Source organism: Sander lucioperca, chromosome 6 (genome assembly GCF_008315115.2).
Source record: "Sander lucioperca isolate FBNREF2018 chromosome 6, SLUC_FBN_1.2, whole genome shotgun sequence".
In the NCBI taxonomy this organism is placed as follows: Eukaryota; Metazoa; Chordata; class Actinopteri; order Perciformes; family Percidae; genus Sander; species Sander lucioperca.
In genome coordinates, this window is record NC_050178.1 from 22,821,651 (window position 1) to 22,834,870 (window position 13,220).

Below are 13,220 nucleotides of genomic sequence, written 5' to 3' on the forward strand. Positions count from 1 at the left end.
CTGTCTCCGACTGTCCTGTCTCCGACTGCCCTGTCTCCGACTGTCCTGTCTCCGACTGCCCTGTCTCCGACTGTCCTGTCTCCGACTGTCCTGTCTCTAACTGTCCTGTCTCTGACTGTCCTGTCTCTGACTGAGCATGTCAGGTCGGCCAAAATGAAGGCCGACGGCTCCTCCAACGGACGACGGCACGAACACACCAAACAGACTCGAGTCACCGACCTCGCCAGACTGTCAGACGGCCGATTATCGGCTCGGTGTGTAGCTGCTTTTAGGGTTACTTGGGCTGTTTGGTTTCTGCTTCTACTGTCTGTTTGTATACAGTGGGCAAGCTTTATGTGCATGCTCCGCCTCGTCTCCGTTTTTGGTGAATTTCTGTAGCAGAAACAGCGCCGCCTATAGGCCTGGAATATGAAGTAGCGTGTTGAGTCTTTTACAAATGGATCCGTTTGGATGCTAATATTCTTGAAACGATGCCAGGGAAGTTGTTTTGGTACGTGTGGACGTGGTCTTAATTTCAGCCAGATTCCTTACAGGCTTGTGCTTTTACTTTGAAGGTAGACCTATGTAGGACTGGCTGACTTTGTGCCTTTGAGCCCGGTTGTCTGTGAGCTTTAGAGGCTTGTGTTGTTTTAAGGATTGACGCTTCACAGCTCACACACAATAGAGCTGTCTGCTGGTTTTTATGTCAGTGAAGTGAGCGTGTGTGTGTTTTACTGTAAGAAACTAAAACCTGTTAGTCAGCTTGAAGCAACTGAGAGATGATTACCAGCCATGAAGCAATATAATTACTGTGCATGAGTTTGGATTGGTTATCTGATAAAACTACTTTTTGTGACAGCTTTTTACCAAGTAACTGTGACAAGAAAAACAAGAAAACGGTTTATTATTATAATCATAAACCCTTAAAGGCCCAGTGTGTAACGTGTTTAGTTGTTCATTATCAAAATCTGTGTTGCTGTTGTTCCTTTTCAAACGTGTCCTTTTTCATGAATATTTACCTCCACCATCAACTCCAAGTATTCCTATTGGTTGAAATTTAACATTTGTGTTTGCATGAACTGGAGTAGACGCTCCATATTCATGATCCATCTAGAAATACGTTAGCTGGTAAGAGACATACAGGACACACTGCTCCGTCTGTCTGTCTGTCTGTCTCTGTGTGTGTGTGTGTGTCTCTGTGTGTGTGTGTGTGTGTCTCTGTCTGTCTGTGTGTCTCTGTGTGTGTGTGTGTGTAAGGGACATACAGGACATACTGCTGTCACATGATAACCTCACAGCTGCTGCTAATGCTGCTAATGGGTATCGTAGCTTCCCGGCCCCGGCAAGTTAGAAGAAGGAAACATGGAGGTAGCCTCGTGAGAGCGTCCTGATCTCGTCAGCTCCAGTTTTCCACTCCCAGATCAGTCTGGCATCTTGAGTTAAAGAAAATTTGGAGCCGTTCGCCAAACGACCGACCAATCAGCGTTGGTTTTGAGGCGGGTTTAGGTGTGACGCAACCAGAAGCGACTGTTCAGTCTAAACAACGTGGCGGCTTCCACGGATGAGATGAGCGTAGCTATCACGCAAGTTTTATCCGAATTAGAAATTATTCCTTCATTGAAAGAAGAGCAAAAAACAGCACTGGAGGCTTTTCTCAGAGGAAAAGATGGTGTTGCTCTTCTCCCGACTGGTTTCAACAAGAGTTTGATATATCAACTGGCTCCGCTAGTCGTGAAGAAAATTAGCCTTGTGAGACCGTCCTGATCTCGCGAGCTATCTGGCGGAGCCAGGTTGGTGATAGACAGAGGGTTTATCCAATCAGCTAACCAGGATTTTCGCCCCTTCCCAAAAGTTCTCCAACGGAAAGTTCCCAGATGGATATGCCGAGCAAATGGGAAGCAATCCATCTGGTGGATGGAAAGAAAAAGGAGATTGAAAAGAGAAGGAGACCGTCTTCTTGAAGCGCGAAGGCTACCGTAGCTGTAATACGTACTCTGAACTGCGTGGAGCGAGAGAGTTGATGATGTATGATCTCAACGCTAGACGGGAGAAACTCCCACACATTGGACCTTTTAAAAACAAAGATTGAGCAGAAAAAAAGATGAAAAGCTGAATGTTTTATTAGATGGATTTATCTTTTTTTTCTACATTAAGGTACTATAAAACAGTACATTTCTATAGAATAGTACAGTAATACAACAGTCTAACTATACATAATTGAAGCAGAACAGACATTTCCAGGGAAAATATAAAAATAAGAATACTATTTACACGTAGGAAATGCTGAATCTTCCCTTCCAACCAACTCAAACCTGCAGATCAACCAGAAGTTGTCAGTCTGCCTACAGCAGCAACTCAAACATTTGACTTTATGTCCCAATAATTACTAAGTCACAATTATGAGATAATTGTCAAATTTAAGCCACAGTTATGGTAAGTCATAATGTTGTTTAAGACGTAGTTAGTTAGTTTTTAAAGTGCCCATATTATGAAAAAAAATCACTTTTTCTGGGATTTGGGGAGTTATTTTGTGTCTCTGGTGCTTCCACACACATACAGACTTTAATAAAAACCATCCATGGTGTTTTGAGTGAGATACGGTTTCTGAATGTGTCCTGCCTTCAGTCTCCGGGTGAGCTGGTCAACATCTGCACGGCTTTCTACATTATCGGCCGAAACATTTGGTGTGTGCTAACCACTTTAGCTAATACCACATCTAGCTAGCTGTTTCTCCAACTTCAGTAGTACAAGGCAGGATTAACCGGGAGACTTACCTTACCTAGGCACTGTCAGGGCACGCCCTCATACTCTGCTTCTGACTGGCTAGTAGTCCTTACCTAGGTACTGTCAGGGTCTCATACTGCTCGATGGCTAGTCTTACCTAGGTACTGTCAGGGCACGCCCTCATACTCTGCTTTGACTGGCTGTATCCTACTAGCTACTGAGCATGTGATCTTACCTAGCTACTGAGCATGTGATCTTACCTAGCTACTGAGCATGTGCGACTGCCAACAAAGATGTTCCAGCAGTGAGAGGTCTCACTCTGTAGCTAAAACAGAGAACTGAACACAGGGTGAAAAGAGGAGCTGCAGCAATGAGCAGTACAACAGAAATATGGTGTTTTTTGATAATTAAACCATGTAAACCTATTCTGGTACAACCTCAAAATACAATTATGAACCTGAAATGAGCATAATATGAGCACTTTAAACCAAAACGTAGTAGTGTAGATGTAGCCTAAATCACATTAGCAGGTTTTAGTACATTGACAGTCCTGTTCAGTTTTCCAAAGTTATTTTCCAGTTTAATTATTTATGATTAGGCAATGGTCATCATGTTACTGTACTTGCTGCTTCAAGGATAGGTCATCATCAACAAATATTTAGAAGACATTTCTATGTTGAAAACATTTTAAATAAAGTTACGTTACTGTTAAAACATATGAGGAGGAAAACTTGCTCATTAAAAAAAAAATCTGTTTTAGGGGAATTCACCTTTATAATGAAAAATGCTCTTAATATAAAAAGAGACCAGATCACATGAAAAAAAGACAGCATTCATTGATGAATATGTGGTTTTCTCCAAAGTATTTAGTGTGTACTTGGCTTTGGTCCCAAGTGCTGAGAATAATACAACAAATATCCTCTGAGTTTGAATGTTGCTGCATTATGGACGTCCTTAACGTGTTGATACATTCAGCAGCTTTTGGTAAAAAAGTCTTTGTGGATAACAGAACCTCAGAAGCTGCTTTGATAGTTGTTGCTGGGGAACATCTGAACATGTGTTTTCCTGTGTTTCTGCAACAAAAAGTGCACGCACGGACATCCATTCATACATGTGTCAGCTGTCAATCAATCAATGAAGACGCAGTGCCGAAGCAGTCTTTGGTTTGAACTGGTCCGCCCCGCCAGCATCCGGAGATCCAGTCCCTCAAAAATCATCCAGGCAGAACTCAGTGGTTAACATCGTTAGCATGGACTAATGTTCCTCAACCCAGTGGTTACCACAGTTACCAGGGACGACCGTTCATAAGCCCAGTTCAGACCAAAGATTTGGGCAAGACGAAACCGTTTTAGAAAGTTGCAGGGAAGAGTTGCAGCGGTCTGAACCGGCCCGTTTGAGCTCGCCTTAACCCCTTTGTTGTCTTCCCTTCAACCTTGAAAAAAACTTTTTTTTCTGACATTTGTGACGCCTTTTTTCACAATTTGTTTTTGCTTTTTCCAACGTTTTAAATTTTAAAATTTTTCTTCTACACATTTTCAGCGCTTATTTCTACGTCCAATATTTTCTGATATAAAACAACAATTTAAAACGGGCCAATGTGACCCGAAGTCAACACAAGGGTTAAAGGAGAAGTCCGGTCAATTTCAACCCGTAGCTCTGTTGTGTGTAAATGTGGAGTGCTGTCAGTAGCGAGAAAAACTAAACCAATCAGTGCTGCCTACACCGTGTTATCCTCCTACTAGAGTTAGCACCCAGGAGGCTGAAACAGGGCAGGTTTTAAACATGTTTTTAGCCTCGTAACATGTTGGAGATGTCGTTACAAGTGCCTCCCCATGTGCAGTGATTCCTTCTGAGTGAACACAGTGAATCTGACTGCAGTAGATGTGACAGAAAGGCATCAAAGTTGTGCTAATTCAGCTCTGTTTAGTTCTGGTGTTGAGACGGCAAGACGAGTGCTTAGGGACCGTCTACAAACTACAACACCGTAAAGAGATACAACAAAAATATGTATTAATGTAATGATTAAATAATGTAGTGTCTCCAAACTTACCTCAATTATAACTTGTCTCCTGCTAGTTGTACTACAGCACTTACTTTAAAAATAAGCATATGCCTATTTTAAAAAATATTTTTGTATTTTCTTTTCGATGTTGTAGTTTGTTGTAAATTTCAACTCCTCTTGTCTGAATCTTTGGTCTGAACTGGGCTTAAAACGGTGGTTACCATAGTTACAAGGGACCAGTGTTCTAGAACTCAGTGGTTACCTTAGTTACCAGGGACCAGTGTTCTAGAACTCAGTGGTTGTCGTAGTTACCAGGGACCAGTGTTCTAGAACTCAGTGGTTGCCATAGTTACTACAGACCTTTAGAACACAGTCATTTCCACAGGCTGAACCACTGCAGTGACCTTTTAATTAATTCCAGTTTTGTTTCCATGACGATGAGATGACAGCACCTCCAAGAACGGATTCAGGTCCCAGAACCAAAACGTTTCCGGCCCTGTGATGACATCACTGGTCTGGAGGCGTCCCCTACAGCGAGGCCACGGGCGCGAGTCCGTCGCCGGGCTCCAGGTGGTGAAGCTCTGCTTTACAGACCGCGGCGGCGCCACAGCGGAGCAACGTGACAGCAGGCGGCTCCTCGTCACCTGAAAGACACACAGCCGGGGGGGGGTCATTTATTTAGCCTTTATGCAACAGTCACATGAGGAGATGAGAGCAGCAAGTAATTAGGACTGTCAATCGACTAAGGCTACATTTACATTGCTACGTTTTAGTTTAAAAACGAATATCTTTTGCTACGTTTACACCTGCAGTCACACTGCTCCGGCGTTTCAGAGTAGCCTGGCTCCGCCCTCCTACGTGCTTCCGCTCAATTTTCATTTCCCTTCAGTACTCCGTCTGGGTTTGCGGTATATTCTTGGGTTTTCTCCGGCCAAATCTTTACCGGTCCAATCAGTGAACAGAGGGAGTGGCTGAGAACGATGACGTTGAGGTCGTGCGCTAGAAAGATGCGAGCGAAGCCATTCGGTCCGTTGTGGCAACGCTGCCGAATATCCAGAAGTTAAAGCCCGAGCAAGAACAATCTTTGCTGAGTTTTGTTGGTGGCCATGATGCTAATGTTGTTACCATAGCAACTACTAGCACATGCCCAGTATAGGAGAATGTCGATGGGATATGCGGTCTGGGCGTGTTAGTTTAAACAGATTAGTTCTTCTACTGGAGCTAAGAACGCTTGGTGCACAGAGATCTCTTTTGGCTTTTGGCGTAGCGGTGTAAACGTAGCGATGTAAACGTAGCGGTGTAAACGTAGCGGTGTAAACGTAGCGGTAGCGGTGTAAACGTAGCGGTGTAAACGTAGCGATGTAAACGTAGCCTAAAATGTTTAATCGTGATTTATTGCATGATTGTCTACGGAGCCCAACAGTGACCACACACTTTAACGACTCTGGTTCCGGAAGTTTTTCCCCCATTAAATAGTTTCATTGACGTTTCGAAAATTGCTGATATAAAGAGTTTTAAGCCTGTAACCATGACAACCAGCTACGAGATGAATGGTGACCATGAAACATTTGATTCGGCGCCAAAAAAACATTTTGAAAATGGCCAAAAAGGCAAAAGATACAAGACCGCGTAGAGAAACTATCAGAGACTTCAGTGGTAGCAGCTCGCTCTAGCCGTTCTGGTTTCGCGGTTTCGGTAAACGTTTCTATGGTAACAACAAGTTGGACAAATCAGAGGCGTTGCTGTTATGCTTAGGATTGTGGGTAATGAGTACTTATCCAAGACATCGTGAATAAAAGACATTTATCTCAAAACAAGGGTAGTGCCCCATGAACTGTTGGCGTCTGTATGAGCAGATCCAATCTGAGTCATGTCGTAGCTGGTTTTAAGTCTACCATCGACGGTTACTATTTTAGGGCTTATACTCCAATTATCAATGGAGAAATAGCATTGTAATCTTACTTACGGAGTCGGCAGTGGGCGGGACTGTTGAGGTCTACAGTTAACTTGCGGTTACTAGCAAATTACTCGCCGATTTCTTATCTGTTCTATATGTACTTTAAAAGGGATATTTTTCAGGTTTTTCAAGTGGTATTGAGACTGGACTGCCCTGGTGGTAACTCAGCTCACAGCAACAGTTCATGCAAATAACTTTAGTCCTGTCAAGAGAAGCATCTGAAAGGGCTTTGAAACTGAACTTGCCATTCAAAAGACCCTTTTCCTTATCCATATAGCCTTTTATTTGTGATTCAGGATCAGGTTTAAGCTCAGAAGCCGTACAGGGTGTGGCTTTCATCAACATCTACAACACAGCCTTGATGATGCATTGCTTGCTGACATCCTATAAGTCCCCCTTGATGGTTATCTTTGACCAGCAAGTTCTTCGCAAGGCCCGGTCTATATTAGACTGCACAAACCACCCCCCCTTCACTCTGACTTTGAAATACTCCCCTCAGGTCGCAGATTTAGAGTACCTCGGTTCAAGACCAATAGGGGTAAAAACTCCTTTGTCCCATGTGCAATAACTCAGCTTAATTTGCACATATAATGTAGTACTTTGTTTTGTTTTTAGAGATTGTTCCAGTGGTGATAAATGGTGTTGTGTGTATTACATACAGGAAACATTGTTGGTACTCATGTCTTGTATTGTTGCCTTTATTTGTATGTTGCATTTGAATGTGTTTCTTTTTATCTTTCACTCCTGACTGCATACCAAGTTTCCCATTTGGGATAATAAAGTGACTGAACTGAACTGAACTGATAAGACGTTAATTTTGACAGCCCTAAAGTAAATGAAATTATAACAACATTTCTGAAAAAGCCAGCCTTACCCAGCCCCGAAGAAGATGATTCGCTGTCTGCCAGGGAGGAGGAGTCAGCCTGGTCATGTGACAGACCCTCCATTAAGGGAATGGAGAGCTCTGAGGAAGGGACAGACGAATCATAGATGCCCGAATCACGAGGGGGCGGGAGCTCTGGAGGGGAATGATGGCCGTCTTCTGCCTGGGTGTGGACAGGGCACACCCTGTCCTGGAGAATGGAGGGAGCAGAAGACGAGGAGGAGGACGAGGAGGAAGAGGAGGAGGACGATTCTTCAGGTAACAGTCCAGATATTCCAGAAGTGGACCTGAAGGAGCAGAAAAGCAGCAGCAGTCAGTCTAGGGCTGCTCGATTATGGAAAAAAAGAAATTCACAATTATATTTCAATTATTTAAATCACAATTCTTTAACACGATTACTCATTGACTTTTGGAAAGATGTTGCATTCACTGAACTTAAAAAAACACCTTAAAATTTCCCTTAATACTTTCCCGTTTAACTTTGAGTTCCCCTTACAATAAATAATATAAAAAATATGTCCAAATCTTGGCCGAGTGAGTTTAGCGTGCCTGAGGAGCAATGTGTGTGTGTGTGTGTCTGTGTGTGTCTGTGTGTGTGTGTGTGTGTGTGTGTGTGTGTGTGTGTGTCATTCAGAACACAAGACAAAATAAGAGTTTACTTGCAAAACATAATGTGAAAATAATAGTTTTTCCTCGATAACATTGTTTTTGTGATCGTTAGGAGCCGACGAGACTTCTGCAGTTGTGACTGAACGGTAGGGAAACCCAGCTATTTAAAGGACAATTCCGGCGCAAAATGACCCTAGGGGTTAATAACGTATGTGTACTGAGTCGACCGTTCTCTGGGAAACGTTTTCATGCTAATCTAATGTGTCTCTAGCTTGAAACAAGCTACTGCAAAACCGCTGAGTAGCTTATAAAGCTAGTCGTCGGGGCAGAGGGTAAAGTAAAAATAAATCTCTATTTCTACACCACTAACAAGACTCTAAAGGCTCTGACACACCAACCAGACGGCCGACCGTCGGCAGTAAAGCCAGTCAGACTGATCAGTCGGGTCCCCGAGGTCCAAAAAGTTCCTCAGAACACACTGAGGAGACGCCGACTTGAGCGTACGCTCTGCGCGTGCGCAAAACGTAATACGTCTCCATAGCAGCAGGCGGCGCTGCTCTGTATTGTTTCCATTAACAGTCTGATTATTTCCCAGAAAATGAAGACCGGCAGCTGATTGGACGAACGCGTCACGTGGGTCTTTTTTCTCCGGAAGTTCAAAGCCAGACTGTCATGGCGGCTCGTTCAGAATACGATCTCATATTGGACTAAAATAGTTCACCGAATCGTGTTTCTGAAAACATTTGAAGAGAGAAATAGGCCGTGCAGATTGTCTTCATTTCAGATCAACAAAGGTCAGTTTAAAAGATTTTCGTCAGATTTTGAGCAGCTCATCCGCTCCCCATTTCCGGGTGAGTCCCGACTGTCCTGTCTCCGACTGCCCTGTCTCTGACTGCCCTGTCTCCGACTGTCCTGTCTCCGACTGTCCTGTCTCCGACTGTCCTGTCTCCGACTACCCTGTCTCCGACTGTCCTGTCTCCGACTGTCCTGTCTCCGACTACCCTGTCTCCGACTGTCCTGTCTCTGACTGCCCTGTCTCCGACTGCCCTGTCTCCGACTGCCCTGTCTCCGACTGTCCTGTCTCTGACTGAACATGTCAGGTCAGCCAAATTAAAGCCGACGGCTCCTCTGACGGCCGACGGCACGGGACACACCGAACAGACTCGAGTCACCGACCTCGCCAGACGGCCCGACGCCCGATTATCAGGCTGGTGTGTCTTCTCTCTAAATATCTCCACACTTCCACGGTAGCATCATGAGGTCCCTACATGTTAACAGAAGCATTGAGAACTTTGTAAGTGTACAGACAGTTTATTAAAAAGATAGATTATAAAGACAGTAGCGTTCACGTATACAAGCAGGCGCCAGCTTGGGAAAATAGTCACGACCAGTCAAACCACGAACGCCGTGCAACCAGTGACCAGTAACATCGCTCAAACACGGCGTTCGTCATTCGACTGTTTCTCCAACATGGCGCCTGCTTGTATACGTGAACGCCACTGTGAGAGACCTTCGCCTTCAAGAACTTAGAACTAAAGTCCAGTTGTCCTCAGTGTTGGTCAAGTTGCTTGGAAATAGTAATTAATTACTGATTACTTCTCCAAGAAAGTAATCCAGTTACTTTACTGATTACTTATATTTTACTTTACTAGTTAAGTTACTTTTCAAAACTATGATGCACGACCTGAATAAAACGTGGAAAAAGTGGAAATTGGCAGCATGTCCTCGACAATATAGCCAGCGAGGAGCTTCTTCAGTCCAGCGGCACTAAGTCCTGTCGCTTTTAATTAGGGATGTCCCGATCAGGTATTTTTGCCCTCGAGTCCGAGTCATTTGATTTTGAGTATCTACCGATACCGAGTCCCGATCCGATACTTCTGTAATATATAAAAAAAAGAATAAAGAAGAGCGAAAAAACAGATCCAGGATGTTCCTTATTTTTTATTTAATTCACCTTATTTTAACATTCAACAACTCTGTTAACAAACAGAGCCCTTCTGTTACATATCTCACAGTTTGCTATGGCAATGTTGTTGTCATCAACTTTATAATCCCTCCAGACCGCAGACATACTCGCGGTTTCCGCTTCAAGCTGCTTCCGTGTTCTACTTTGCCGACATTTAACCAATAGCGTCTCTGCAACAAAGTGATGTCATGCCGCACGCGTTGCTGTTTCTGTGTGGAGTCAAAAGGGTCTAACTCTGGGCCACCGCATAACTATAGATGTGTTAAAAAATAATGAGAATACATATACATATATATCCCAGTCCTGATCGGGAGGTAACGTCCGATTCCGATCGAGTCTGAAACCACGTGATCGGGCCCGATTTCCGATCACGTGATCGGATCTGGACATCCCTACTTTTAAGTCTATTTTCACCTGTTTGGCAGGAGAGGGGCCCTCGGAGGTTCGCCCGGTGGTATTGGACGTAGCCGCAGCGGTCATGTCAGTCGGGGGTTCAGGGTTTTTTTCAGTGAGTTTAACGTTCCTGTGCCGGCTTGCTAGGTGCTTGCTCAGATTTTAAGGTGGAATTTTTCGCTGTAGATAAAAGTTTTCTTCCCACGCAGAGTGTACAGCGGACGCTGATGTTGTTGTCACCTTTAACCGAGTCAAACTCACAGTAATGTCGGTACCTCCAAGCATTAAACGCTGCATGGTCCTGCTCTCTCCTGCGCTGCATGTTGTCTCTTGTTCAACGCTACACATGCCGATGTTTACTACTGACGTCACGGCGCTCATACGTCATTGTCACTCACGAAACAAAATCACGGTTAAGTAACGCAGTAACGCAGCCTGCTTACGGGGAAGTAACAGTAATCTAATTACTGTTTTTGGAATTGTAATCCTTTACTTTACTCATTACTTGAAAAAAGTAATCGGATTACAGTAATGCGTTCCTTCTAATGCGTTATTGCCCATCAGTGGTTGTCCTTGTTTTTTAACCTTCCTTGGATAACTATGACCTAGACGACGGAGAACCTTCAGAGTTCAGTGGTATTAAATCTTGCTTTACCTTGAAGTGGGTCCCAGCGTGGCCAGAGAGCAGTGTGGCAGGCCTGGACTGGGACAGGGACCAGGACTGGGACTGGGACTGGGACTGAGGCTGGGGCCTAGGTTAAGGTTGGGACTGGAGCCAGGGGCCAGCAGGAGCATGTTCCTCCTCGATGCTCCCTCCCCGCCCTCCAGAGACGGCGTTTTCACCACCACCTCGTTCAGCACCAAGCCTGCGTCAAACCTCTGCTCCGGTAGAGACGAGGAGGATGGGCAGGGAGGCTTTGGAGGAGGGCTCGGAGCCGGGACAGCAGGGAGAGGAGCAGGTTTGGAGGAAGAGGCCGAGGAACCTCCTGAAGGAGCCAGCTGCTTCTCAAACCAGTCAGCGTTTTGGCTGATGTGCTGGTGCATGTTGCAGATGGAAACGTAGAGCGAGCGTCCGGACCTACTTCTGAAGTAGTTCCTCCTGGAGACATTGAGAGGCTGCGACTCACGATCAGCCAAACTGGACTGACTGGAGTGGAGCAGACTGAAGAGCTGAGGCAGCTGGTCCATCAGCTTAAACCTAAACACAGGAAAGAAAATGACAGAGTGATCTGACTGCATGGTTTCTAGACACCCAGTCTCAAAATTTAAGATTTAAAGGTGCAGTAGGTAAGACTTATAAAACTAACTTTCTGTCATATTTGCTGAAACTGACCCTATGTTCTAGTTCTAGCTCCTCTGGCTCCACCTACAGCCTGGAGTGGGATTTGCAAAAATTCTCCCTGTTCAGATGCACCAATCAGGGCCGGGGGGGTGTCTAACTATTCAGATGCACCAATCAGGGCCAGGGGGGTGTGTCTAACTGTTCAGATGCACCAATCAGGGCCAGGGGGGCGTGTCTAACTGCATGTCAATCACTGCTCATGCACACGCATTCATTCTCCCTTGTGGGGGGAGGGGCTTAGGAGACCGTTTTGGGCTTTAGCGGAAAGGGGGGAGGGACTGAGAAGTTGTTGATTTTTGGTTAAGTCCTGGATCTTCCCAATCCTACCTACATCACCTTTAAGATTTATTTTATTAGGACAATGCACAATAATATACATTTCGGAAATTGCACCAGTGTTAGCCAGACGGCTAACTTTCAACTGTAGTCCTAGTTACCCAGCATGCATGTCTTTCTGGTGGGAGGAAACCAGAGCACCCGGAGGAGACCCACGCAAACACAGGAAGACCCTGCCCGGACCGGGGATCGAACTCTGCAGTGCCAACTTGCTGTGAGGCAGAAGTGCTAACCACTCAGTCACCGGAACGTTTTCATTAATTAATTGAATTAACACCAATTTTTCTGCTACAGTAGGCCTGCACGATGTGGAGAAAATATGTGAATTATTATTTTTATGCAACTGGCCAATCTGCCGTCAGCATCGTTTGTCAATTTAACCTGCAAAAGTGACGCTCAGCATCGGCTAAAGTAGCAGCTAAAAGATATCAAAGATATCCCTAAAGGCCGTCACACACCGACCAGACGGCCGACCGTCGGCAGTAAAGCCAGTGTGACTGATCAGTCTCCCCGAATTGGTCCAAAAAGTTCCTCAGAACACACCGAAGAGACGAGACGTAATACGTCTCCATAACAGCAGGCGCCGTTAATCTGGATTGTCGCCCAAAAATGAAAACCGGCAGCTGATTGGACGAACGCGTCACGTGGGTCTGGTTTCTCCGGAAATTCTTCTCATATTGGACTAAAATAGTTCACTGAAACGTGTTTCTGAAAACATTTTAAGAGAGAAATAGGCCGTGCAGTTGCTGAATCTGTCTTCAGATCAACAAAGGTCAGTTTAAAAGATTTTCATCAGATTTTGAGAGACTCTAGTCACGCTCATCCCGCTCGTCATTTCCGGTAATTTCCTCGCCACTGTCGCACTAAATGCTTGCTCTTGTGGGATTTTCTAGAATTGTTGGGTCTTTGTAAATTATAGAGTGTGGTCTAGACCGACTCTATCTGTAAAGTGTCTTGAGATAACTCGTTATGATTTGACTATATTTCCTGGTTAGCTCTCCACCAATCAGATTGGTCATTGAGTCCGAC

General features: G+C 44.8%; 1 protein-coding gene across 1 annotated transcript in view; it reads right to left on the reverse strand.

Annotated features, from left to right (window-relative positions):
- Nucleotides 1-4,910: 4,910 nt before the first annotated feature.
- Nucleotides 4,911-13,220, reverse strand: part of il17rd (interleukin 17 receptor D) — a 67,964-nt gene continuing 59,654 nt past the window's right edge. The window contains exons 14-16 of the mRNA XM_031301386.2: nucleotides 11,169-11,711; nucleotides 7,537-7,832; nucleotides 4,911-5,349 (exon numbers count right to left, since the gene is read on the reverse strand). Coding sequence (XP_031157246.2) covers nucleotides 5,234-5,349; nucleotides 7,537-7,832; nucleotides 11,169-11,711 — 955 coding nt within the window. The 3' untranslated portion in view covers nucleotides 4,911-5,233. The remainder of the gene's footprint in view (nucleotides 5,350-7,536; nucleotides 7,833-11,168; nucleotides 11,712-13,220) is intronic.